Raw genomic sequence first — 25,003 nt, forward strand, 5'->3', positions numbered from 1 at the left:
ATGATTGTGATGTTTGCCACACTATGTATGGGGATAACTCCCCACCCCCTAAGGCAGCACCACTGAGGAGAGGGACTAACCCCCTCCTATCCCTAGCACTCTGGAGAGGGGTATCATCCTGCTGTGCCCAAAGGATGGAGGAAGCCAAAGACATTGCCTCCGCCCACAACTCAGCCCCCTCATAGGAGGAGATTTAGCTCAATGTAAAGGGATTAATTCCCATATGAAATAAGTGAAGGTTAAATTCCACCAGGAGAGGGATAAAGGAGATATTACATGGGGAAACCAGGTTCCTCCATCAGCGAGAGGAACACAGGGGTTCAAATCCCAAACAGAGGTAGGTAAACTGGGTGCCACAAGGAGAATGCACTTAGACCCCCACCAAAGAAGGGAACAGAGGGTTAAATTCCATAGCGATTATAGCTAGGATGTAGGAGATGTTACAGGGAATGGAGTAACCCCCACCCCCACCACGAAGGGGAACGGGGTTAAGCCTCCCAGAAGGGAGAGATGGGGTGCCCTAGGGTTACATCGTTAGATGGGGGATGGAGCTAGACATCCCTGAAGAAGAACGGGTGCGGACTAGCCCCCGCAGAAGGCGGGTGGGGTGTCCCAGGGAAGGGGTGGAGGACAAGCCCCCGCAGAAGGCGGACAGGGTGACCCGGGGAAGGGGGTGGTGTCCCGGGGAATTGGGGGGACAAGCCCCCGCAGAGGGCACGCAGTCTCCAGGGAGGAGGTCACTGCAGCAAGCCCCCCCCCGCCGCACGGCTCCAAGGCTCACTCACCTCTAGCAGCCCAGAGCCCCCCGCAGAGCAGCCCAGCGGTCAGGAGCCAGGCGGGGGCTAGGCGGGGGCAGAGCATCCCGGGGCGCAGCATCGCGCGCGCTCTGCCCGCTCAGAGTGGCAGGGGGGATGGACCCCTAAGAGACAGAGGAGGGGGCCCCCCAGCGGGCCTGGTTGCGTCCCGCGCTGCGGGGCGGAGGGTTAGGGGCGCTGCGAAGGCTCCGCTCCCCTCCTCAGAGCGCAGCGCTCTGCCAGCGGCAGCTAGGATCAAGATGGCGGCTGATGCCTGGGCTCATTCTCTCCCGCACCGGTTACCAGGCGGGGGAGGGGGGCCCAGGGAGAAACCAACTCCAAGGGAGGGATTCGGGAGATGAGGAATGGGAGAAACCATCTTATCCCTCTGGCGGAGGGGAACAAACCATTTGGAGTGGGGAGGGGGGGGCAAAAGGAGAGGAGACCACACCTTATCTCTGGGGGCTAGAGGGCAGAACCATTTATGGGAGGGGAGCACCTTATTTCTTGGTGTGGATTCGAGGGAGGAGAGAAACCAAACCTGTAGAGGGGGGTATCAATGGAGGGGATAACCCACCCCTCCATTGGGTGGCTGGGGGTGGAGGGAAGGAAAATACCATCTGGGGCAATAGAGAGATGGGAGAAGCCATCGCCTCTCTGTGGGGAGAAGGTGGTTTTCACTCTTCTACCTGGAAGGAACCAAGAGTGTCCTTCTCAGGTGTCCTATCACAGCCTCTGAGCCCCTCTGCAGAGTCCAGGGCTGGAGCGTGGGGAGGGCTCCTTTCCTTTGGCAAGGGAGGGGCAGGGGGCAGGAGGCCGGTGCTCATGTGCCTGCCCTTTTGCATGGGTACGAAGCATCACCCACTGCAATCACACCGGATTTGCTCTGTGTAGGTAGGAGCGGAGGCGGGAGAGAGGGAGAGTCAGAGGCACCATCCATTTTGTCCTGCCCTGCAGGCTCTACTGCTGCAAAGGGGCAGAAGGTAGAGGAGGATGCTCAGCCCCGTTGTGCACCGTGGTAAGCACCACCGCGTGGGCGCCACCCCGATCAAAATAACTAACAATGCGGGGCGTGCTCGCGTGGTCTGTGTTGGCTGGAGCGGAAGGCAGCGCTCCATGCCGGTGCGTGATTCAGTTTGCACTGCAATGCAGACGTCTTGGGATGCGGGGAGGGAAGGCAAGAAAGGCTCAGTGCCTTTCGCGTCGCAGTCAACTTCACACTCCACGGCAAACTCGCGTGCTTTCCCCTGGATGGAGGAGGAGTTAAAACGGTGGCCCCTGTTAATTATTTATTTGTGGGCACGTGGAGTGGGCGGATGGTGGGGATGTGAAATGCTGTCTCACCCGCGATGCTTTTTTCCTTTCTGCGTTGTATTAAAATTCACAAACTGCAATGCAGTGTAATCCACCCAGGAACCAAACTCCTTTAGTGTTTACTCGGCCAAAAATCCGATACCAAGGACATTTTGCCTGGGTAAGAACTGTTGGAAGATCACAGGATTTACCTAAGAGACACTTTGCGGTGTAATTGCCCTGAGGCAACAATTATTTTAGGAGGCTAGATTTCCCTTCAAAGTATGTAGGATTGTTGTCTTCTTTCTGTTGTTGTGTACTTAATTTCCACGGTTGTGTTAGTTTTTCCTGATTTTCCCCAAATAATCATTCATTGTTTACCTTACTGCAGTTGAAATGAACTGTTTTACAAGATTGCTCTGTATCTGGCGAATACAAAAATAATGTTTTAGGATCTGAAGTTATTTTACGAACATTAATTAATTAATTAAACTTCATGACTCCGTAGTGGGACACTATCAAGTCATTTAAAAAAATACTTTTAAAAAAGTCCATTTCCTGATACATCAACTTTTAAATAGTATATCTTAACCTTCTAAACATCCCTTTACATTTTTATAAGGGATTTGCCTGCTCCTGTGTTAATGTTTACAGAGATGTTTCCAGCAAGGCAAGATCTGGCTCACCCTTCGCCCCTTGCCCCCCACTACAAGTCCTGCAATAGGGGAGTTTTGCCCATTGACTTCAGGAGGAACAGAATCAAGCCCTAAAACCCAGATTCTGCAAGACATATGTAGAGGTCCACTCACACATGTCACACTATAGCTGGGAGTCTTTCGGGAAAATGGTAAAAGACACCTGTATAAAGTACTGTCAAATGCACAAAGTGGAAAAAAACAGAAAAATATGGTGAAGTATTTTGGGGGGGGAGTGTTTTTTGGAGAGGGTTAATCTAAGTCACAATAGTGTACACTTATCTAAATGCTTGATATTAAGTACATACATAAGTATGTAGGATCCCAGCTATAGGTGATTTCTGAGTTAGTGTTCCTTTAAGAATTATTAGCCCCATTTTACAGATGGGGAAACTGAAAGTACAAAATACCTTTCTCATAACTGAACAGTATAAACTTTTCTGCATAAAGTAGCTAAACTGTTTTTGAAGTACCTAAAATATGCAGACGTGCTGATTAGTGACATGCATTTTATGTACATGGATTTGTTTTTTTAAATTAGGATACAGGGTTATTAGTTCTATCTGCGAAAACATGTAGGTGCCCCACATAGAAGATTGCATATGAATAATTTAGGGGTATAGTACTTGTATAGCTGTAGAAGGGTGATTGTCTCAGCTTCCTTTGTTATTGCTCTTTGATCAAAAAATTCTATCAGAGAGCCAGTTCCAAAAAGGAAAATCTTACCTTCCCAGATTTATGGAGCTTCATAAAAGACAAAGTGAGACAGACTGATTTTATCATTACAGAAATAGCTGTTTTGCATTTATTAGCAATTTCACTTCCACAGTGAAATAAAAATAAAACACAGACTGTTTTGACACCCCTGATATGGTTTTTGTTTCCATCTTTTTTCATATTTAAACTCATCATGTGACTTTAGTGCTGGTATCACAGACAGCTCTGTTTATCTATAGAACAGGCAGTCCCAGTAACAGCTCCTCCCAGGTTGTCCCATCAATGTAGTAGTAAAACAAATTCAAGATGTAGGGGGGGCCAACCAACCTTCCAGAGGCAAGAGGATAATTTATTTCCGACACCTGTCAGTCCTTGATCTCTCTTCTAAAAGACAATTAGTGACAATTATGATGTGTTTTGTCTAATGGACACTTCATCATTGAGAACTGGATAAAGACAACCAAACACTTTTCATGTAGGCCACCAAAAAAACCATTAAGAAGCGACTTTCACTCTCTAGCATCCTGGGTTGGATTTAAATCAGAACCTGAAGGTAAAGATTAGCACCAATCCCCTAAATTATCCAGCCCACTCCAGGATGCTTTTTGTAGTTTGGTAGCTACACATTCTATGATGAAAATATGACTGCTTTCTCAGTATAGAGCCAAAATCTTGTGAGCATATATCCCACTACATGACAGAGAAAAGTAGTGAAAGAAGAAACTGAATGTCCCACAGCATTAAAAGGAGCTTGGAAAGTCTAGTGCTTGGTGCAGGATGCTCTGAGCCAGAATTCTTGGGTTCTATTCCTAGAAGGGCCAAACATTTTCTATGTGGGTTTTTTTTAAGCAAGTTACTTAATCTTTCTGTGCCTCAGTTGACCAATCGGTAAAATAGTAATAATATCTTCCTTACAGGGATACTTTGAAACTTGGGTTTGTAAAATAGTGTGTAAATCTCACATTGAAGGTGCTATCATATCCACAGTATTATTAAAACAGACTGACTCATTAGAAGATGACAGAGAGCATTATAGAATGGGGCATGATCCAGAGAGGTGTGGAGTATCCACAACTTCCCTTAACTCAAGTGGGAGTTGTGGGTGTTGAGCATCTCTTGGGCTCAGTCACAGGGCATGTCTGGATAGGCTCGTTTTCTTTACACAGTTCTTTATAGATGCATCATTTCCTCTGCAAACTGATGCTCAAGGAAAATGAAACCCTTCGGGGATCTTTCTCAGTGAGGCTCCATCCTCAGGGAACAGCTTCTGCTACTCAGATTGCTCTTTGAATTTCCAAGGTGCCATTCGGCAGCTGGAGAAATGCCATATCGTGGATTGTTCAAAGAGTTTTATTAGAGCTTAATATGATCTCAAGGATGTGCCAAGTTTGTCATTACCTGACAATACAATTTTGTTAGTTTCTAACAAAGTAGCAGGGCTTTGACCGCTTGTATAAATACACTTGTAATGTTATTACTTCCTTTGTGGGGAGCAAGAGGGTGGATTTTTATTATTTTATTTTTAGGTATAAGCAGCATAAATACCAATGTCTGACTTGCCAATCCAAAAGCTTCAGGGGGTAGCTGAGTTAGTCTTTACAGGATAAATTTAAAAAACAACAAATAGTCTATTAACACCTTCAAGACTAACAAAACATATAGATATCATAAGCTTTCGTGGGCACAGCCCACTTGCCAATCCAAGACTGTTGGTACAATGACATCAGCCAAGATGGACCCAGAGCATCAGGGCAACTGAATCTGACATGTTGCTCACCAGCAAATAGAACAATTGGGGGGAAAAAAAAACCTCTAAGAATTTGAAAATCAGAAAGCAAACCAAAGTAGTCCCACAACATTAATTTGCATCCAGATGAGAGAGAAAAAACATTCTACACACACATTACAGCACTTTTGCTAGCACCATCATGTTCTGAAAAAAAATCAAGAAACTACAAACTAATATCCTGAGGGAAGACTTAGTCAGTAATAGTCTCCCTGATTGCCAGTTGAGCAACTCTCTGTAATCATCATCAACCAGTTTTCCTCACAGCTATTTATATTGGGGGCTGGTGGACAATTCAGCATACCATTTTATCAGCAGCTAGAAAGTCAATCTGCATTTCTTAGTCAAATCTCCCATTAAAATGTCTTGATTTCTCAAAATGCCCAACTGTGAGGATTGGGAGGTTCTGACTGTACCACTTTTCAGTTGTGGATTAGGTTATGTAATGGTAGCATGACATTGCCCTGCCTTGGAAAGCTTATATGTATGTGGCACCACTATGAGTCAGCAGGGTTGGATCAGGTCTCTGCCACGCTGGAGATAAAGATGGATGACGAAGCAGAAAACAACAGTCTATTCAAAGTAAAATACCTTGGGACAATAGGTTTGATCTACCTCCACTTCACACACATGTGTGCGCACACACACACACATACAGGCAGTCCCCCGGGTTACGTACAAGATAGGGACTGTAGGTTTGTTCTTAAGTTGAATTTGTATGTAAGTCGGAACTGGTACATATTGTAGGGGCAACTCTAGCCAAACATTTCTCCAGCGCTCAGTTTTATTCTCCCACACCTAACTTCCCTCAGTCCTTTATTCTCAAGCTGAGGTGTCTGCTGAGAAAAGCCGCTCTGTGTCTCCCTGGTCTGCTGGGGGGGGGGGGGGTGCTAGCTTTGCGTCTCCCTGGTCTTCTGGGGGGAAGCAGCTAGTGCGAGGTTGCCTCACCCCGTTTGTAAGTAGGGATCTGATGTAAGTCGGATCCATGTAACCCGGGGACTGCCTGTATATATATATATATATAACGAAATTATAAAGGGACACACAGAGGGCAGATGGAACCATTTTGCACCAGACTAAGATGAGGGTGAGCAAAGAACCCTGCCTGCCTGATGGAACACAGGTGATCTCTCAAGGAAAGGGTGAGCTACCGGAGGACAGTGCATTTAGTATAGTGTTTTATGGTTTTCTGTATGATCTGTATTCTGTGTGTTTTCTTAAGTAAAGAGCTGTGGAGCTAGAATAAGTGCAGAGGCAGTTTACTCTATGGCAAGGTCAGGTCATCACATGGCAGTTTATGTCAACCTAAAACTGAAATATCTACACTAAAATGTCGTGCCCGCTGAAGTAACTCGTCCATTCTGATGACTTAATAATTCCACCTCTTTGAGGCATAGTGCTCAGGTCAATGAAGTTAGATCAACACGGTGTCAGTCCATTACTTACATTGACTGCTGCTGCCTTTCAGAGACCATATCGCAATGCCCCACACTGACAATTTAACCAGTGCAAGCGCTCCTAGTAAGGACACACACCTGCACTGCAAGCAGCATAAGGTAGAGATACAAAAGCAATTGACTTACTTCAGTGACTAAGTCAACATAAGGTCAATGTAGTTCTGTAGTGTAGACTTGCCTTTAAAGTTTAAGCATTCACAACTATCATGTTGATCCTGAAAGAGAGAAACAGTAAACTGAACGCTTCACACCTTTTGGGTGGAGTTCCAGGAAAGTAGAGTTACTTAAGTACCAGGGAGCTGATGGGTTAGAACTGCATGCAGAGGGGCTAGGTAGCTGGACAATGGGTTCCAACACTCAGGGTTTGTCTACACAGCAGGGCTTAACTTGAAATAAGCTACGCAAATTGAGCTACATCAATTGCGTAGCTTATTTCGAAATTGGGATTGTCTACACCACAATTGGGAGCATCTACACCATGGCTGGTCTCCAATAAGGCCCCAAGAGCTTAAAATACCCCCAGAAAACCCAGGGCAACACAGATTTGGATTCCCTTTATAGCAGTCCTACTAGGTGGCTAGGAAGGGGTACTTGCCAGGATAAGTGACACCAACATATGCTGACACATTATATTAAAAGAAGCTTAAATTAATGGAGATTGCCTATCTCTTAGAACTAGAAGGGACCTTGAAATTGAAAGGTCATCAAGTCCCATCCCATCCCTTCACAGCAGGACCAAGTACCATCCCTGACAAATATTTACCCCAAATGGCCTCCACAAGGATTGAACTCACAACCCTGTGTTTAGCAGACCAATGCTCAAACCACTGAGCTATCCCACCTTCTAGCCCTGCTGTTGCAGTATGTATCTAAATCCTGACATTCTGTCAATGCTTCACCAGATGAAAATGTGCAATAATATGTATTTTTCTTTTAGGTGGCTAGTAGGAGTCGGATCCAACAAATCCTTACTCACACAAGTAATTTTATTGACTCAATGCATAATGAAGGACCACACACAAGTAAAGGTTTGCAGGGCAATTAAAGCACAGCCACTGATACCTGTGTGATAAGGCAGAGATCTGATAAATCCTCCACACTTGGGAGTCTTTAGAAACAGAATTGTGCACTAACTCTGAGTGGGAAATGTAAATGTGTCAGGATTCAAAGCAGTATGGACAGTCCTCTCTGCAAAGTAACACATTTTTCAAATGTAAATCAACAAACAACGAGCTCTTATTACATACAACAGCAAAGAAAACAATATTTAAAAAGCAAAATCCAGAATGCCATGGCTATTCCTGTATCCGAAAATAATGAAAATAATATTAAATAATATTACCGTCTCTCGTACGACAGTAAGAGATTTAACCTGAGTTCTGCTAAAATATGTGCCCTTAATACCTTTTTTCCAGCTAGAGTGCCATATCATAAGTTTGTCAGGAGGGGAAATATTTCTGGGATTAACTAAATGGTTCCAATCCTGCAAAACCTACAAAGGTGAGACACTGAGGAGAGAATATTTCGGGGCCTCTTTATATGCTGATATAGATGCTTTCCCAAATTAGCTTTTTTTTTTTTAAATGAATGCATCTGCAATTATGTCATGGGGTGCTATGGCACTAGCACCTTGTTAATTATTCTAGGTTGGGATGGAGCACCATGGAGCTGAGAGCTTTCCAAAGAGCAGATAGGTGCTGCCGGTATCTCATTGAATAAAATTCTTCCATCAGAGTCACTGCTGATTGAGTCAGTAAAGTCAGTGAGATTTAAGTATCATGTTAAGGACTTTTTAAGTGTTTTGCTGTGCTGGAGCTCCTACAACCCAGAACATTACACAGTGTTGTGGTGTTGGAAATGCCAGTTCTGGATGAAACATAGAATGAAGAAACATAGAATGCCATGTTTAGAATAATTCAAGATCTTTGGGCACTTTCCTAAGATTATTAAAGATGGAATCCTAACCAAATGCCTTGCAGTCTGCCAGCCTAAATTCATGCTGCAATTACAGGGCGAAATTGAAATTGGTTCCTATCTTAGGGTACGTCTAGACTACAAGCTTTTGTTGACAGAAGTTTTGTCGACAGATACTGCCAACAAAGCTTCTGTCGACAAAGAGTGTCTAGACTACAGACAAAACAAGCCGCTTTGTCAACAGACAAAGCAAGCCGCTTTGTTGACATGACAGTGTAGACGCAAAGGACAGTGTAAATGCAATAACACCTTCTGTCGACAGAACTATGTCGACAAAAGGCGTTATTCCTCGTAGAATGAAGTTTACAGCCATCGACAAAACTGCTGAATTCTGTTGATGTTATGTCAACAGAATTCAGCGGCAGTGTAGATGCAGGTATAGTTTTGGCAACAAAAGTCCACTTTTGTCGACAAAACCCTGTAGTCTAGACACACCCTTAAACTTGAGTAGTGTTGTTGTTTTCTGTCAAGCAGCGGCTGTGCTTCATGCATTTCACTGGTGATGCAAGGGATCCCTGCTTGCTGTGAAAATGCAAGAGGCTATTATTTTCATAGGACCCATCATACACGCTCTATAATCTTTCCCACCTGTCTTCCTCATACACTTTGGCCTGCCTTGTCATCATTTGCAATTTTGTTTTTTTCTAGTAACTAAGGCTCCAAGGCTTTCGTGGAAATCATGGATTCCACGGCTTTCTGGGACCTCTGTGACTTCTGCAGCGGCCAGTGTACCCAATCCAATGGCCACCTGAACAGCAGGGCACTGGCTGCTACTCAGGCAGCCCCAGGCAACTGGCCATCCCCCCACCTCCAGCAGTGGGGCCCCAGGGTGCTGTCCCTCAAGTTGGAGCAGCAGCTACTGCAGCAAGAGCCTCCATCAGGAACAGCAGCAGCATTGGGGCTCCAAGCCACCCTCACCAGGAGCAGCAGTGTCTGTGGGAGCCACTCTCCCCACCCCAACAGCTAAGATTGAGGGAGGGGTATTTTTAGTAAAAGTCATGGATGGGCCATGGTCTGTGGCTTTTTGTTTATTGCCCGTGACATGCCCATGACCTTTACTAAAAATACTCATAGCTAAATCGTAGCCTTACTAGTAGCCTATAAAACTGGGACAAAGACCTGGTGGCAGAACATGTTTTCTGTGAAAGCTGAAAAACGAGTGGACTGGTGTCCTTGAAACACGCAGCATGACTAATGCTCGGCTTACAAGGATCTAGGAGCACACATTTCTTGCACTTGTCAAAATGGAGCTGAGCAGCCTGAAAAGAACCGATAAGGCTGTAGGTAAAAATGAATGTCCTTTGCTGATTCTTACTTCAAGCAAGTGGGCGGGGGGGAGTGTCTTGCATAGAGAGCAGGGGGTCTTCACCAGCAAACTCAGCTGACAAGAGGGACGAGTCTGATCCACAAAGCTCAAATCTGGAACCAGCTGTGAACATGCTCAGAGAGCAAAGTAGTGTTCAGCTATAGGCACATGGGTAGTGAGTATCAGAGGTTAGGGGAGGCTATGCTTCCCCAAACAGCCTACCATGGCTCTGCCAATGCTCTGCCCCCAGGCCAGGCCCCCCTCATACATGCTGTTCCCAGCACTTTGCCTGGGTTGGTCCCAGTGCGCTGAGGCAAGCTAGTCGGCTTTCCATAGGGCACAGGAGGAAGAGGTGGGGGTAGTTTCCTCAGGCGGTCAGGGATCCTTACTGATAAAAACCCTGGCCTTAACCCCAAGTCCACTACTCATAGGACTCTAACCACAGAGCAGGGTCCCTTTCCCATAAGAGCCCTACCCCTTGTCCCATGTACACTACTCATAGGAATTCTTTAACCTTAGGGTGGAGACTCCTAACCATAGGAACCCTAAACACAATCCCAAGTGTCCCCTACTCATTGGAATCCTAAGACCAGCTCCATGTCCCCTTCTAATAGGAACCCTAACCCTTGCCCCAACCCCCTAGTTATAGGAACCCCAACTCTATTGCTGGGAGACCTACCCATAGGAACCATGACAGTGAGGTGCAAACCCCTACTGATAGGATTCTAAATCCAATTCCAAGCGCTCTACTCATAGGAAGCCTAAGCCCAGCCCAAAGGGTATGTCTAGACTACATGCTTCTGTCACCAGAGGCATGTAAATTAGACTACCCGACATAGTCAATGAAGCCAGGATATAAATATCCCTGGCTTCATTAAAATAAAAATGGCCGCCACACTGTGCCGGCTCAGCTGATCGTCGGCACAGTGCGGCAGTCAAGACGCAGATCATCGACAGGGAATGCTTTTGTCGACCACTCCTTTATGCCTTGTGAAACGAGGTTTACAGGAGCAGTCGACAAAGGCGTTCCCTGTTGACTGATCCATGTCTTGACTGCTGCGCTGTGCCGACGATCAGCTGAGCCGGCACAGTGCGGCGGCCATTTTTACTTTAATGAAGCCAGGGATATATAAATCCCAGCTTCATTGACTATGTTGGGTAGTCTAATTTACATGCCTCTGGCGACATACCCAAAGTGCCATACTGATAGGAACCCTGACCCTTGTTCCAAGTGACCTACTCATAGGAACCCTAACCCTATGGTAGGGATTGCTACTGATAGAATCAATAAACCCCACATCCTAGTCTACGCACATGAATCCTAGTCCTACTGAGTGGATCCCTACTCATAGGAATCCCTAACCCTAGGTTGGACTGAGCTACCCATAGGAGCCCTAACCCTACCGAAAGACCTCTACTCATAGGAACCCTAAACCTAGTCTCAAGTCCTCTCCCCATGTGAACCCAACCCCTAGAGCAGGGAGACCTATCCAAAGGAACCCTAACCTTAAACATAAGTGTCCTACACATAGGACCCTCGCCAAAGGCTCTTGTGTAAATTAGGTTGTCATGGGATAAGAGGGAAGATCCTTTTATGGATTGAGAACTGGTTAAAAGACAGGAAACAAAGGGTAGGAATAAATGGTCAATTTTCAGAATGGAGACGGGTAACTAGTGGTGTTCCCCAAGGCTCAGTCCTAGGACCAATCCTATTCAAATTATTCATAAACGAACTAGAGAAAAGGGTAAACAGAAAGGTGGCAAAGTTTGCGCATGATACTAAACTGTTCAAGATAGTCAAGACCAAAGCAGACTGTGAAGAACATAAGAAAGCTCTCACGAAACTGAGTGATTGGGCAACAAAATGGCAAATGAAATTTAATGTGGATAAGCAGGGCTTGACGAACGGCAGCGAAAACTGCTCGCCAGCCCCGTACTGCGAATGCGCAAGAGCCGCATTGCACATGCACTCACCGTGAATGAACAGGGCGCGTGGCTGAAATCTACTCGTCACGGGAGGAGGCTGTGAAGGCTAGGACTATAACAGAGTTTAAAAAAGAGTTAGATAAATTCATGGAGGTTATGTCCATAAAAGGCTATTAGCCAGGGGGTAAGGAATGGTGCCCCTGGCCTCTGTTTGTCAAAGGCTGGAGATGGATGGCAGGAGACAAATCGCTTGATCATTGTCTTTGGTCCACCACCTCTGAAGCACCTGGCACTGGCCACTGTCAGCAGACAGGATACTGGGCTAGATGGACCTTTGGTCTGACCCAGTACAGCCGTTCTTATGTTATGTAGGTACTGTCACCCTAGGGCAGGAACCCCTACCTGTAGGAATCCTGACCCTAGGGTGGGGAGGCAAAGCTCTTATCTGCATTTGAGGGTGTTTCGATCTGGGGCTTGGTCCCATCTCTGTCACACACTCAGTGCTCTGTCTAATGGTCGTATATTGTTTAAATCTGGCCCCAGGTAAAGTTTAAACTGCTAATGACAAATTAGTGACAGTGACCTAGATCCCTCCTTCAGGAAAAGACATGGAAGGGGATAAGGGAGGAAACTTCCTTCACTGAGTTTCCTGTGAATTCTTCCATCATGGGCATGGGGTTTGTATGAAATCTTGGAGGATTTGATAATCCCCACATGGATAGAGCTGTGCATTATGTGCCTCACTTCCCACATCACCTTCTTGCTCTTGGTCAGTAAGATTCCACATGTCCCCCTGAGACAACATCTGAAAGGAGGCATCCTAGATGGAGGGAGTCTGTTGGTAAGTTAACACAGCCCATGTCTCATAAAGATGGCTGCATAATGCAGCCAACAGCGGGAGGGTTATGGGAGTTGCAGTCTGTTCTGTTGCTGGCCCATTCCCACCTCATCTTTATTCTCTTTTTTCCCTGGAGAAATCTGTATTATTTGATTAAAATTGGCTTCCAGTATTTCCTGGACTACTTCACCAGGGTGAGTGGGGATGAGAAGAGGAGCAGAATAAATTGGGACAAAATTAAGAAAATAAAAACATGGGTGAATATCCAGTCTCATTTCCAGCCAATGAGATCTGTAAAACTTGGAGCAGTCTCCTGAAGGAATGGGTGTCCATGTCTTGGGACATTGAAAAGAAGACCAAACAACAAGGCACTAGAAACACTATGCATTGGCTAAAGAGGAAAATGGACTGCATGACTTGCCAGGTCTGCCTCCCTGCTTTCTATGATTCACATTGTGTTAACATTGTGTAAATAAAAGATGCTGTGAAAATTAAAATGTCTTCAGATTCTTTTTTTAGTCGTGGAGGTTGATTGTATGTGCTGGGGGAGGGAATAAGAGGATTGTTCTCCCCCACCCACCCTTCTCCTTTTGAAACTTTCCAGCATGCTCTTTGATCATCTCTGAGGATTGATTTAGGGGATGCAAATGAAAGCCTTGGCAATCTGAAGATGAAAATCTTCTCCCCTGACATTTCTGAGAGCGTTCAGAGAATTCTCTATAAGCCATTGAACTACTGGCTTAACAGAGAAAGAAAAGGAGGAAATTTTAATAGGCTGGGAAACAAAACTGCAGAAAAACAAGCAGCATTCTCCACAAAAAGCCAGCAGCGCCTGCAAACCTCTTCTGCCTTGTTTACTTCCCTTCTTTCCAGTTATACTTCCATGCTGCTGCAAAATATGCAAACAGAAACATGAAAACAAAGGTGAAACACAAGTCCCCTTTCTTACAAAGGGGTGGACTGAATATTCCACCATGTAAATCATAATATTTTACAGTTCATTAGCACCTCCTATCCTAACATTTCCAGGCATTTTACAATTATTAATGGAATTAACCTCCTCACAACACTCTTCAAAAGTAAGGAAGCTTCTATTATGGCTGTTCGGGGCATTATAAATGACTAAGAGAGACAATATTACATTTTACATATTGGGGACACAGGCACAGAGACATTATGGTCCACCAAGGTCTCCTACCCTCAGGCTTCCAGATCCCCAAGCATCACCTTTCTGGGGCAGAAACCTGCACTTCTCTCCACCCTAATTAGGTTTTTTCTAGGCTGCACAGCTTCCTTGTCTCCATTGTGAATTCTCCTCCAGTCACCCTAAGCAGGCCTGGTTTGTCTTCTTTCCACCTCTGACATAAGCAGTACAATTACCCATAGGCATAAGATATCACACAGCGCTCTCTAAGCAAGCACATTTATTCTTCAAGTAAAAGCATTACAAAGAAAGCTTATTAAAACAATAACAGAACCCATATGCATGCTAATGAGCTTGCCACAGATCATGCTCACCCTTTTCCATAAGGTCTCTAATTGGTGTCAGTCCCTCCAAACCTTCCCTAAGGCTTGGGGGCATCCCTGTGAGTGAAGAGTTGTGTTTGCGCTGGATAAGAAAGAAGGCTTTGAGTCTGTTTAAACTCAGGCTATTTGTCCAAAAGGCCTTTCTTTGTCAGCTGGCCTCAGGACCAGCCCACGACATTTTGGCACCTGAGGCGGGGAGCTCAAATGACGCCCCCATGTCCCCTCGCTTGGGCCAAAACTTTGAAAGGTCTCAATTCTGCCTTCTACCTGTTCTACTCCTCTCATGGTTCTGCTCTGCTACTTACATATGCACCAGTAGCAGACACAATTTTCTACACTCTGGGTTCTAGTGCCCCCCCCCCCCCAGTCTGGCACCTGAGGCAGCTGCCTCAGTTCACCTTATGGTAGGGGCAGCCCAGGCTGGCCTTGAGGTAACTGAGTATGTGCAAATCTTCCACGTGGGGAGACTGCTCAGGAGTTGTGACAGCCTGAGTGATTTTTGCCTAATTAGCCCCAGTGTTCTTAGTTCTTGGAGGGGCTGTGATTATCACCCCCCATGGAATGACATACAGCCCATAGGCCACAAGGATACCGAACACAGTAAGATCTCTGAAAGATACTGCAGGAGGTTTCCATAGATGTAACAGGCGACTCTGAAGATCAAGGGATCAGGATCACAGTCCATAGTCACTGGAGGCATGAAGTGGTCCAAAGCTTCTTGGGTCCAACTGAGAGCCTGAACCTGCCTCTAGAGCAGAGGTGGGCAATAACGTGACGGCAGTTCGTCAGGGTTAGCCCCTGGCAAACCACTGCTGCTATATTTACGTGCATGGCCGCAGGTACCAGCAATCACAACTCCCATTGGAAGCATATCGCCATTCCTGGTCAATGGGAATTGTGGGAAGCAGTACGAATTGGGACACAGCTTCCCACAGCTCTGCTGGCTGGGAACAACAATCTGCAGCCAATGGGAACTGCAATTGCCAGTTCCTGTAGCCATGCAGGTAAATATAGCAGTGGGGGCCTGCCAGGAGCTAACCCTGGCAGACCAGATCCAGCCCGTGGGCTGATATTTGCCATCCCTGCTCTAGGGCCTTGTCAATACAAGTATTTTTCTACGGGTATGTCTAGACTACATGACTCTGCCAGCAAAGGCATGTAAATTAGACTACCCGATATAGTCAATGAAGCCGGGATTTAAATATCCCCCGCATCATTAAAATAAAAATGGCCGCCACGCTGTGCCGTCTCAGCTGATCGTCGGCACAACACGGCAGTCAAGATGCAGATCAGATGACGAGGAAAGCTTTGCCGACTGATCCCTTATGCCTCGTGAAACGAGGTTTACGGGATCGGTCGGCAAAGGCTTTCCTTGCCGACTGCTCTGCATCTTGACTGCCGCATGAATGCCACTTTTAATGAAGTGGGGGATATTTAAATCCCTGCTTCATTGACTGTGCTGGGTAGTCTAATTTACATGTCTCTGCCGGCAGAAGCATGTAGTCGAGACATACCCTAAGTCTCACCTGGCTGCAGTTTCTCCTGCACTAGCAGCTGCGGGAATGCTAATGTAGCCATTTTAATTGTCTCATCTCACTCAGCTCAGAGCATGCTTAGAAAAAAATTGTGGTTAAACTGTCAGCACCACGTGACCCAGCACTAGTTCTCCCACAAGGAGCATAAAGGCAAGAGATTTTTAGAAAAAACGCTAGGGTAAATAAAGCCTCAATGAGCAGCTTCTGCCAAGAACACGAGTTCATTCTACTTACTTCCAACTCCACATCACTGCTATCTTTGCAGGCGTCACCTGGGAGTTGGAGCCCTGGGGGTCTGTTGGAAAAGGCACAGCCTTCTAAAAAAAATTAATATAATTTCAGAACTGGGCTAGGAAATTCCATTAGCCTTTCCTCCAGACAGAAAGCAGGAGACTTTCCTAATCCCAGCCAGAATGTCCCATCTTTGCTCGCCGAAGATGTCTGTGTTTCTTGGCTTCCTCTTTAAGCCAAAAATACATCTCATGTAGCTGTCATCTTAGGTTAAAGCAGAGGGGTCTGAACGTTCCTCCTGCATCTCTCACACTGGTGACACCTCATAGGGAGGAACCATTTTGTGCCCGTTCACACAAAGACTACTCTGAGCTGCCGGGTGTACCCTGAAAGTGGAATACACAATGGATGATGATTTACTGAATTATTTAGAGATTTATTTCCCTGCCATGCTCCAGAGGAAGAGAGTCTAAAACAACTGCAGGGAAGTTCCTGTACAGCAACTGCAAAATTTCTGAGCTCAATAACAGCATTAAGAGGTAGTCAAAAATACTTAGTGAGGATGGGAACTTTCCATTTAACGAGTCATTCCCTGAAGCATGACAAGAAGAACTAGGATCAGATACTGTATTTGAGCCACTCCAGAAGGGGTGAGTCTGCAGAATAAGTAGATACTGCTGATCTCTCCCCTCACCTTCTCTCTCTTTTGTTTCCCCATGTACTGTATTTGGCTGCCAACTTAGGCTGTAAATCTCTGGGCAAGGGTCATATCTTTTAGTGTTTGTAAAAATAAAAAAACATGCAGGGGGCGATACTTTAGAAATAGTAGTAGTGTAGTCAGCTATACTTTCTTAATTAGTGTAGAGTAGGGGTGGCCAACCCATTAGAGGCAAAAAGCCACAATTGTTGGGGATATAGCACAAAGAGCCTGGGGGAAAAAGTTGTCAAAAAAAAAAAAATACCGCTGGGACACTGTCCCTTTAAACACAACTCTGGATGGCTTTTTGGCCACATCAGGCTCCCGTTGGCCAGCGCCGTCTTGCTGGCACCATTTTGCTTTGCCATGCCAGATGGTGAGCAGAGGGAAATGGGAGCCGGGGCCATTTTTAGGGGTACAGGGGTGGCTTTGCGAGCTGCACTTGAAGGGGGGAAGAGCCACATGCGGCTCGTGAGTGGCGAGTTGGCCAGCCTGTGTAGAGAATGGCACGAGTAGTTCATGCTGGGAAATGGGAGCACTAAGCAAAAGCAAAGTGGTACTGCATAAGTGGGAGGAAGGCTGATCTTGTGGTTAAGGCCAGGGTATTGGGGCTCTGTTCCCATCTCCACCATTGATTTCCTCTATGACCTTGGCAAGTAGATAGGCAAAGATCTTGAAAGGTATTTAGGTGCCTCATTCCCATTAAAATCAAAGGGAGGGAGGTGTCTAAATATCTTCCAGGATCTGAGCCTTTAGGGTCTGTTCCCACTGAGGTTCTCTGGGACCTTAAATTCTCTCTGTGCCTCAACTTCCCTCTTCCTTAAAATTTGGATGCTAGTACTTCTTTGTATCATGGGTCTGATATGATTACTAGGTGCTAATAAGGTTCTGGAGATGAGTGGGTGTCACGTGCTAGAGAGCTGCAACGCATTCTTGCATAGGGTCACTGTTGAAAACATACAACCTGCTGCTCCTTCTTATTCTCCATTTTCATGGCACAAAGTGGCCCTCGGCTTTTCCATTTTGTGCTTGTTCGCCTGCATGGATGCAGGGGTTAGGACTGGAGAGCCATGGGCCTGAGAACTCCCCAAGAGCCAAGCTGGAATGTTAAGGCATTCTCCATATCATTGCCCTGCCCCACAAAGGCCTTTCTTTTTAGGCTGAAGAAAATGGATGTTAATTTATTCTTTATTGCTAATTCAGAAAGGAGCATAAACACGAGTGCTCCGTTGCAGAGACTTCTACCAAGGGTGTAGTTTAAGTCCAATTATATGCTATTAGTGCATTTGCTCTTTGTTCCTGTGGCATATTAATTGCATGTCTGGTATTCTGGTAATTAACACAATTATACTTTTTCTCCCCACCTCCTTCAGTAGACCATGAAGCTTTGCATTTTATTCAAACAAGCTGCTTTCAGTCGCTAGAAGAAGGCTTATGATTTATTATTAATATAATTTTTAAAATGAAATCAACAAAATCAACAGAACTCTCACTTGGATCTATAGCTGAGAAGTGCCATGAATGTCCTCCAGCTAAAATAAAAAGCATGGGGCTTTCTCCCATTAGGTTGCAGTTTAACATACAGACGTCTAATGTGAATTAGAAGCCTCTGTCTGTGTGTCTGGCATGTTAATCAGTGGCTGGAGGAGGGGGGGGACTCTGGTAGTTCTGCCATACATGGCCATGCCAGGAATGCTGTCACTCTTTAGGGCCCAGTCCCTCCCAGCATCAAGAGCTCCCAATTCCCATCTGTTAGTGAGAAACGAGGACGCTCGGCCCCTTGTAGGTTCACACCTATGAACCAACAAGTGTGTATACCAGTGGTTCCCAACCTTTTCAAGCATATGGGACTCCTTTTCAATCTATTAAAATTTTACGGACCCCCCTCCCAAAACAGTACAGCTGTTTTCAAACATTCCATTTCTTGATAATCATTTGAAATGTAGAATAGTTCATGTTATCTAAACAAATACAGTAGCATTGCAAGATAATACAGCATGTCCACACGGAAACGTAACAACTTTGAGGTGCCCTATGTTTTTATTGAATGCAATTTTATTGGATCCACTGATCCATTTTTGCTCCCAGCCCAACTAAACCTTTCCCGCCACCCCAATAGCTTTTTAACAGAGCGGGGTTACGTATTCAAAAAAAGAGGAAAAAAATGGTAAAAAGTGACTGACCCGTTTATATGCTGACTCCAGGGGACAGTCGCAGCTTATAAGCTTCAGTGTGGGCTGAGGGACGTGCAGACTGCAGGGCACAGAGTTTCTCAGGTTCCATTGGCTGCTGTTCGCCTGTGCTGCTTCCTCAGCTCCTGTCCCCTCCGTCCCCTGCCCATGAACGGAGCAAGGGGGCTCTCATAGCCAAAGGGAGCTCTGGAGCTGCCAGCTCCTCAAAGGTGGAATTTCGGTAGTACGGGGGGAGTCAGAGGAGAGAGGGAACACAGCTTGCTTTTGATCCTGTTCTCTAGAAACTAAGGGGCTGTATCTAGACTGGCAAGTTTTTCCGCAAAATCATCTGCTTTTGCAGAAAAACTTGCCAGCTGTCTACACTGGCCGCTTGAATTTCTGCAAAAGTGCTGACAATCTCATGTAATATTGTCAGTGCTTTTGCGGAAATACTATGCTGCTCCCGTTCGGGCAAAAGTCTTTTTTCTAAAGACTTTTGCGCAAAAGGGCCAGTTTAGACAGCAGAGATTTGTTTTCCGCAAAAAAGCCCCGATCGCGAAAATGGCGATTGGGGCTTTTTTGCGGAAAAGCGCGTCTAGATTGGCCACGGACGCTTTTCTGCAAAAAGTGCTTTTGCGGAAAAGCGTCCTGCCAATCTAGATGCGCTTTTCCGAAAAGGCTTTTAACGGAAAACTTTTCTGTTAAAAGCATTTCCGGAAAATCATGCCAGTGTAGACGTAGCCCCTAGGGAGTGAGGGGAAAGTGGTTACATCCTGTGCATGCCTCTCACATACCAGCCAGGCGTGAGAGGCATGCACAGCATGCAAGCACCTTCCCCATGCTCCCTTAGCTTCCAGAGAACAGGGTCAAAAACAAGCCTTGAAACCGGGCCCATCGTGGTGGGCCCAATCCTTACTTTTAAAAATTTTCTGCTGCCCCCTTGCAGACTCCCAGGAGTCCACAGATCACAAATTGGGAACCACTGGATTATGCCAATGTAGATTAACCCAAAATGAACAGGTGCGTGTCAGTATTTTAACTAGAGACATTGATGACTAGCTCTGCAGTAATTCAGTTCCCAGCCCTGAGAGCTCACCAGGTGCAGAAGTCTTCCTGCCAGCCCTCTCAGGCAATGTTTGCACTACACTCCTTCCAACAGCACAGATGTGCCACTGCAGACGTACCCCTTTAAGGTGCATAGTGCAGGTGCTTTTGGTGCTGGATGAGAGCTTTCCCAGCAACAAAATAAACCCACCTCCAACAAGGGGCAGTAGCTTTGTGGCCCACCATGAAGCACTGTTCACAGCTGCACTTTTCATCATTAAAACTTCTGTTGTTCAGGGGAGCGTCTGTTCACACCCTTGAGCAACAAAACCTTTAACAAGGCAAATGACACTGCAGACACACCCTGGCTCTCTTTTTCGCTTTGTGCAACACAAGTACGTTCCATGAGTCTGGCACATCCTGCATTGCTGGAAGGGGCTTGGATGCTATCGTGGGAAGGGTGGTATAAGAACCTTTATGGACTCTCACATTGTACAGCAGTGGTCACCAACCAGTAGATCAGGATCTACTTGTAGATCTTGGAGCCTCTGACAGGTGATCCTGACTGGTTTGGCCAAGAGGCTACCAAGTGCCAGCACTTCAGCTGCCCCTCCCCCTACTGCTGTGCATCTCCTGCCCTTTGCCTTGGTTAAAAATGAGGGAAATCCCTAGCGGCGTCTTCTCTGCCCTACCGTTAGCCTGCGTTCAAGCAAAAACTCCCACTAAACCCCAAGATTATTAATAAACTAACAAACAAAAAAGGAAAGCCAGACAGACAGCCTCCAAGCCCCTCTGTGATGCTTGTGAGTAGTGAAAGTGGCAGGTCAGTCCTGCCAGGTGCAGGTCAGTCCTGCCAGGTGCAGGTCACCCTCAGCTCGCCATGATTTCAGCATGTGACAGGGTGTGGCACAGATTATGCCCCTAAAAAGACAGCCTTTAACCAGGTCCCTTTCCAACAGGAGCATGCTGGCCATCAAAATAGGCCCGGGAAATGGGTTGAGAACGGCCCTCCCCATGGCGTCACCCCTGCGTGCCCCTCAAGCCCTGCCCCCTGCGTCATGTCTGGCACGCGGCACAGGTGGCAGGTCGGACTCTGCGTGCCGCATACAGCGTGGACGCGGAGCCGCTCGCAGTGAGGGGCAACGGCATGCGGACACGACGGCCCACCAGGAAATTCCTGGTATCCCACCGAGCCAGTCCGCCCCTGCTTTCCAATCCTTTACTGGAGACTTTTTGTTTTGCTGATTGCACTGCAGTCCCCTTGTACTCCCTTGGGAAGCAGTGAAATGAAAACCAAGTGGGTAACTATCTATGTGAAGAAAGAGCTTGCTTCTAGAAAACACCATCTGGAATATTTTTTATTTTGAATCACTGTATGTAACAAACCATCGCTAGCTCTTTTAAAGGGACAGAAGAGACACTGCACTTTTATTATCTATCATAGTGATGCCAAGAAATCCCAAACAGGGATTAGAATTCCATAATTTCTCTCCTGCAGAGCTCACCGCCTATGACTACATAAAGGAAAAGTAGTGTTATCTAGTGGTTAGATCATGGGCCTGGGAATCATGGCTCCTATGTTCTATTCCTGGCACTTCCACTGATTCACGCTCTAACCTCGGGCAAGTCACTTCATCACTCTGTGCCTCACTTATCCTCTCCATACAATTCTACTTGCCTATTCCACAGGGTTGTTGTGAGAGTTCATTAACTAATGCTTGCAAAGCACATTTAAGATTCCAGGATGAAAGATTCTCTAGAAATTCAGCGTATCATTTTCATTAAACTGGCAGCCTGATTAGACGATTCCCTGAGACTGTTGCTAAATGACCACATAGATCTGAAACTGACAAGTGATTAATTTTCAGTCACATGGAGATGTTTACAGTCTGCTTTTATTTTAAATACACAGTGCTTTGTACCTAGAACATTAAACCAATAATATTTTGCAAGAGGATAGAGAAGCACCTATCAATCCACTATTGACTTTTGGAATTTGGGTACAAGGCTCATTTGTTCGCTCCTGTATATGCCTGAAAGTGAGTTTGGTTTGGTCGAAGACTTTCTTTTTTAAAGTCCCAGTGGAGTGGGGAAGAATACGGAATCTGTTTAGCAGCACTGCCTGCAGTAGAGCAGAGATTGTTTTGATGTATGCTTTTTTCCCCACTATGTAACTATTCCCAGAGGTTGTGTGATGGGCTCATACTTATAAATTATGAAAGAAAATAAAACTAACTGAAGGTGCATAACATGCAGACTGAACCGATGATTTAAAGCAGTGTTTCTCAGCAACTGCTCTGTGGACTAGTGTCAGTTTCAGATCTCCCTGACAGTTTAGGAAGGCAGCAAGCCAGTCCCTGGTATCAAAAAGGTGGAGAAACACTGATTTTAAAAACCACATTTTGGGTTTTGTTTGGATTGGGGTTTTTTGCAGCACATTCTGATATTTTCTTAAAGAACTGGAACACTTAAAGTCAGTCGTCTGGCTCAGAATTTTGATCTTTAGACCTGTGCAGAAGACCAGGTTTGGAGCCCAGCTTTTTCTCCAGGAAGGCCGTGCAGCTGGATCTTCTGGCATTTGAGCTTGGTCAGTTCTTGAGGCTTGACTGGCTTGGTGCCCTGAGCTTCAATAGCAGGAGCAGCTCAGATTTCTATAATGTAGACACAAGGAGCTATTTCATTATTATTTTCTCCACCCCTGTCGTGGTCCAGATGCATAGAGCCCTGCTTGGATACAAAATCTGGTATCTAAATCTGCAAAAATGAGCCGTGGATGTGGATATAAAGTGGATTTTGGCAGATTTGCAGGGCTCTAAATACAAAATTTGTATCTGCATCTGTATCTATAAAAATGAGCCGTGCATGTGGATACTCAAGGATGTAAAGTGGATTTGCCGGGCTCTACCGATGCACGGTTGGTTCAGCTCTGGATTTATCCTCAGCGCTGCTCCTTTCCACAACTAGTGGGGGTAAGTTTTTCAATACCACCACCCTTTGAATCTTCAAACAACAGTTTGTAGAACAAGGCAGGGATTCTAGGCATTAGCCTCTGAAAGGGACATTATTTTCTTCTTCCATCTGACCCAGGGTGCCTCTTATGAAAAACAATCCTTCTTGCCATTAGCTGACAAACCACACAACAGCTACACAAGCCCCAGTCAGCTGAGAGGGGAAAACTGGCTCCCTTCCATTCGTATGGGCAATATTAGCAGACAGAATCTAATAAAGCAGAAAAAGAAACATGCACAGCAGAATCACAGGACAGAGAATTGGCCTTGGCCCGCCTGTTGCCAAAACAGATGCTGCCAATCATCTCCAAGTAGACTGGAAGAAAGGTCAGCGTGAAAGGTGGTTTGTGAAAGACAAAGACAAGGGCCTGTCAGGGCTAATTGCTTACAGGAAACTGAAATATTCCCCTCTGCAGCCACTGGAAGATGCAAAAACCAGATGGTACAATGAACAAAAGGGTTTATCGGGTCAACAAGCCCAGATTTAGAGAATGCGTTTGTCACTCCCCTCCCTTCCCGAATTTCCCTCAGCACATAGCTTTTGAAGATATTGTTTTTAGACAAGCACCTTTGACTTTTTTACAATGGGTGACTGGGACTGTCCAGGAAGGAGAGTTGTTTTGCTGCCTATTCGTGAGCCGCTTAAGTTACAAGGACGTCATCTGTCCTGCTGTAATTCCAAGGACCAACAGTTACGTCAAGACCTAGCTTGACCCAGTGTACTGTGCACTCAGTTGATGTAATGCCACAGGATGATTCGGGGCAGCCAATGCAGGCACCGTATTTTGGGAGAGCCCCACAAGCGGCCGCCTCAACCGTCCTACGAGAGAGAATCTAGCGCAGAGAGGCAGTAGGCATTGCCCACCCACTCACTGATGCGCACTCACTGCAGCAGTGGGACCCAGCGTGGCTGGGCAGCCTGTTCTGCTCCACCATGTCGCCCTCTCCTGGCCAGCTGTGCTCTGCTTCACCGCAGCATGGGACTGTAGCATGCCCCAGCCCCCGAGAGCTCCGCTTCCTGCTGCCACGGAGCAGTGGGGCACAGTGGGCTGGGACAGGGCAGTGCTGTGGAGCGGAGCAGACTGCCCGGGTGCTTCAGATCCTGCCGCCGTGGTGAATGTGGGGGTTGGGGAGGCGACTCCTGCTGCCACCCCATGCTCGGCCCCCAGAATTCCCCAGCTTGCTTTGCTCAGAGGGGGCAAGGTGCCAGAGCATGGGTAGGTCTTGGGAAAGGGAGGAAAAGGGGACAGGGTGAAGCAGAGGCAGAGCAAGGGTATTGCCCTGGGTCCCGTGCCCGGGGCAGTGTGGGGAGGGCTGCCCCAGGTCTGCACGCCCCTAGGGACGGCCTTGTGTAACGCAAAGAGCCTGCAAAATAACTAAATCTCAAACTATAGAGAGGGTTTTGTGGGGACTTAAGATGCTGACCCACCAGGCCACCTAACAATCCTGTCAGAATTTAAATCTGGACTTTCAGTGCGTCAAGCTGGAATCTGACACTTAAGCGCCGGTTTGAATCCGGACAGCCTCGTGCTGTTCTCCTGCAGCAGACAAACAGAGCTCTATGCAGGGCACCAGCTGGGGCCGCTCAGCTCACAGCTACATAAGAACCAAGGTCCTGTCTGCACAGGCTGAATATTAAATAGTGCTCCACATTTTGTCTCCGGTTCCTCAGCCTGTGCAGCATGCTGGGTAGGTGCTGGAGATGGCTGCGTATACATCGGCTCCGGTCCTACAACTGTAACCATGGGGGGGTGGTGCTTACATCTGCACAGGCCATGTCCTGCTGACCATGTCCTCCCAGATGAATCCAATTGCAGAACCTGGCTCGTAGCTTTTAAATCTCTGTGAGCTCCATGAGAGTGAAAGATGGTATCTGTATTTAAAAAAACAACATGATCTTCCATGCCACTTCATCCCCTGCATGCTTGAGTCCTGAAACAACTGTAGATACATTCTGTGAGACACTGGTCCTGGTCCTGCAGAAGTCCACATGAGCTGAGCCAC

The 25,003-nt window shown here is 46.4% G+C and overlaps 1 protein-coding gene and 1 long non-coding RNA gene across 8 annotated transcripts in view; both read right to left on the reverse strand.

The window, feature by feature from the left end:
• CLSTN1 (calsyntenin 1) overlaps positions 1 to 1,129 on the reverse strand; it is a 79,510-nt gene extending 78,381 nt beyond the window's left edge. For 3 of the 7 annotated variants that reach the window (XM_075906084.2, XM_075906083.2, XM_075906082.2), the window contains exon 1: positions 786 to 1,127. In XM_075906084.2, coding sequence (XP_075762199.2) covers positions 786 to 876 — 91 coding nt within the window. In that variant the 5' untranslated portion in view covers positions 877 to 1,127. Of the gene's footprint in view, positions 1 to 785 lie in introns of all 7 variants that reach the window. The other 4 variants (XM_075906085.2, XM_075906086.2, XM_075906087.2 and 1 more) reach the window with 3 other exon arrangements.
• Positions 1,130 to 2,997: 1,868 nt separating this feature from the next.
• LOC142819387 (uncharacterized) lies at positions 2,998 to 15,463 on the reverse strand. The gene is made up of 3 exons (XR_012897259.2): positions 11,997 to 15,463; positions 6,869 to 6,957; positions 2,998 to 3,883 (listed from the first exon to the last, which is right to left on the reverse strand). It is a non-coding gene; the product is annotated as an uncharacterized LOC142819387 (long non-coding RNA).
• Between the last annotated feature and the right edge of the window lie 9,540 nt (positions 15,464 to 25,003).

This window comes from Pelodiscus sinensis, chromosome 24 (genome assembly GCF_052426305.1).
Source record: "Pelodiscus sinensis isolate ZL-2025 chromosome 24, ASM5242630v1, whole genome shotgun sequence".
In the NCBI taxonomy this organism is placed as follows: domain Eukaryota; kingdom Metazoa; phylum Chordata; order Testudines; family Trionychidae; genus Pelodiscus; species Pelodiscus sinensis.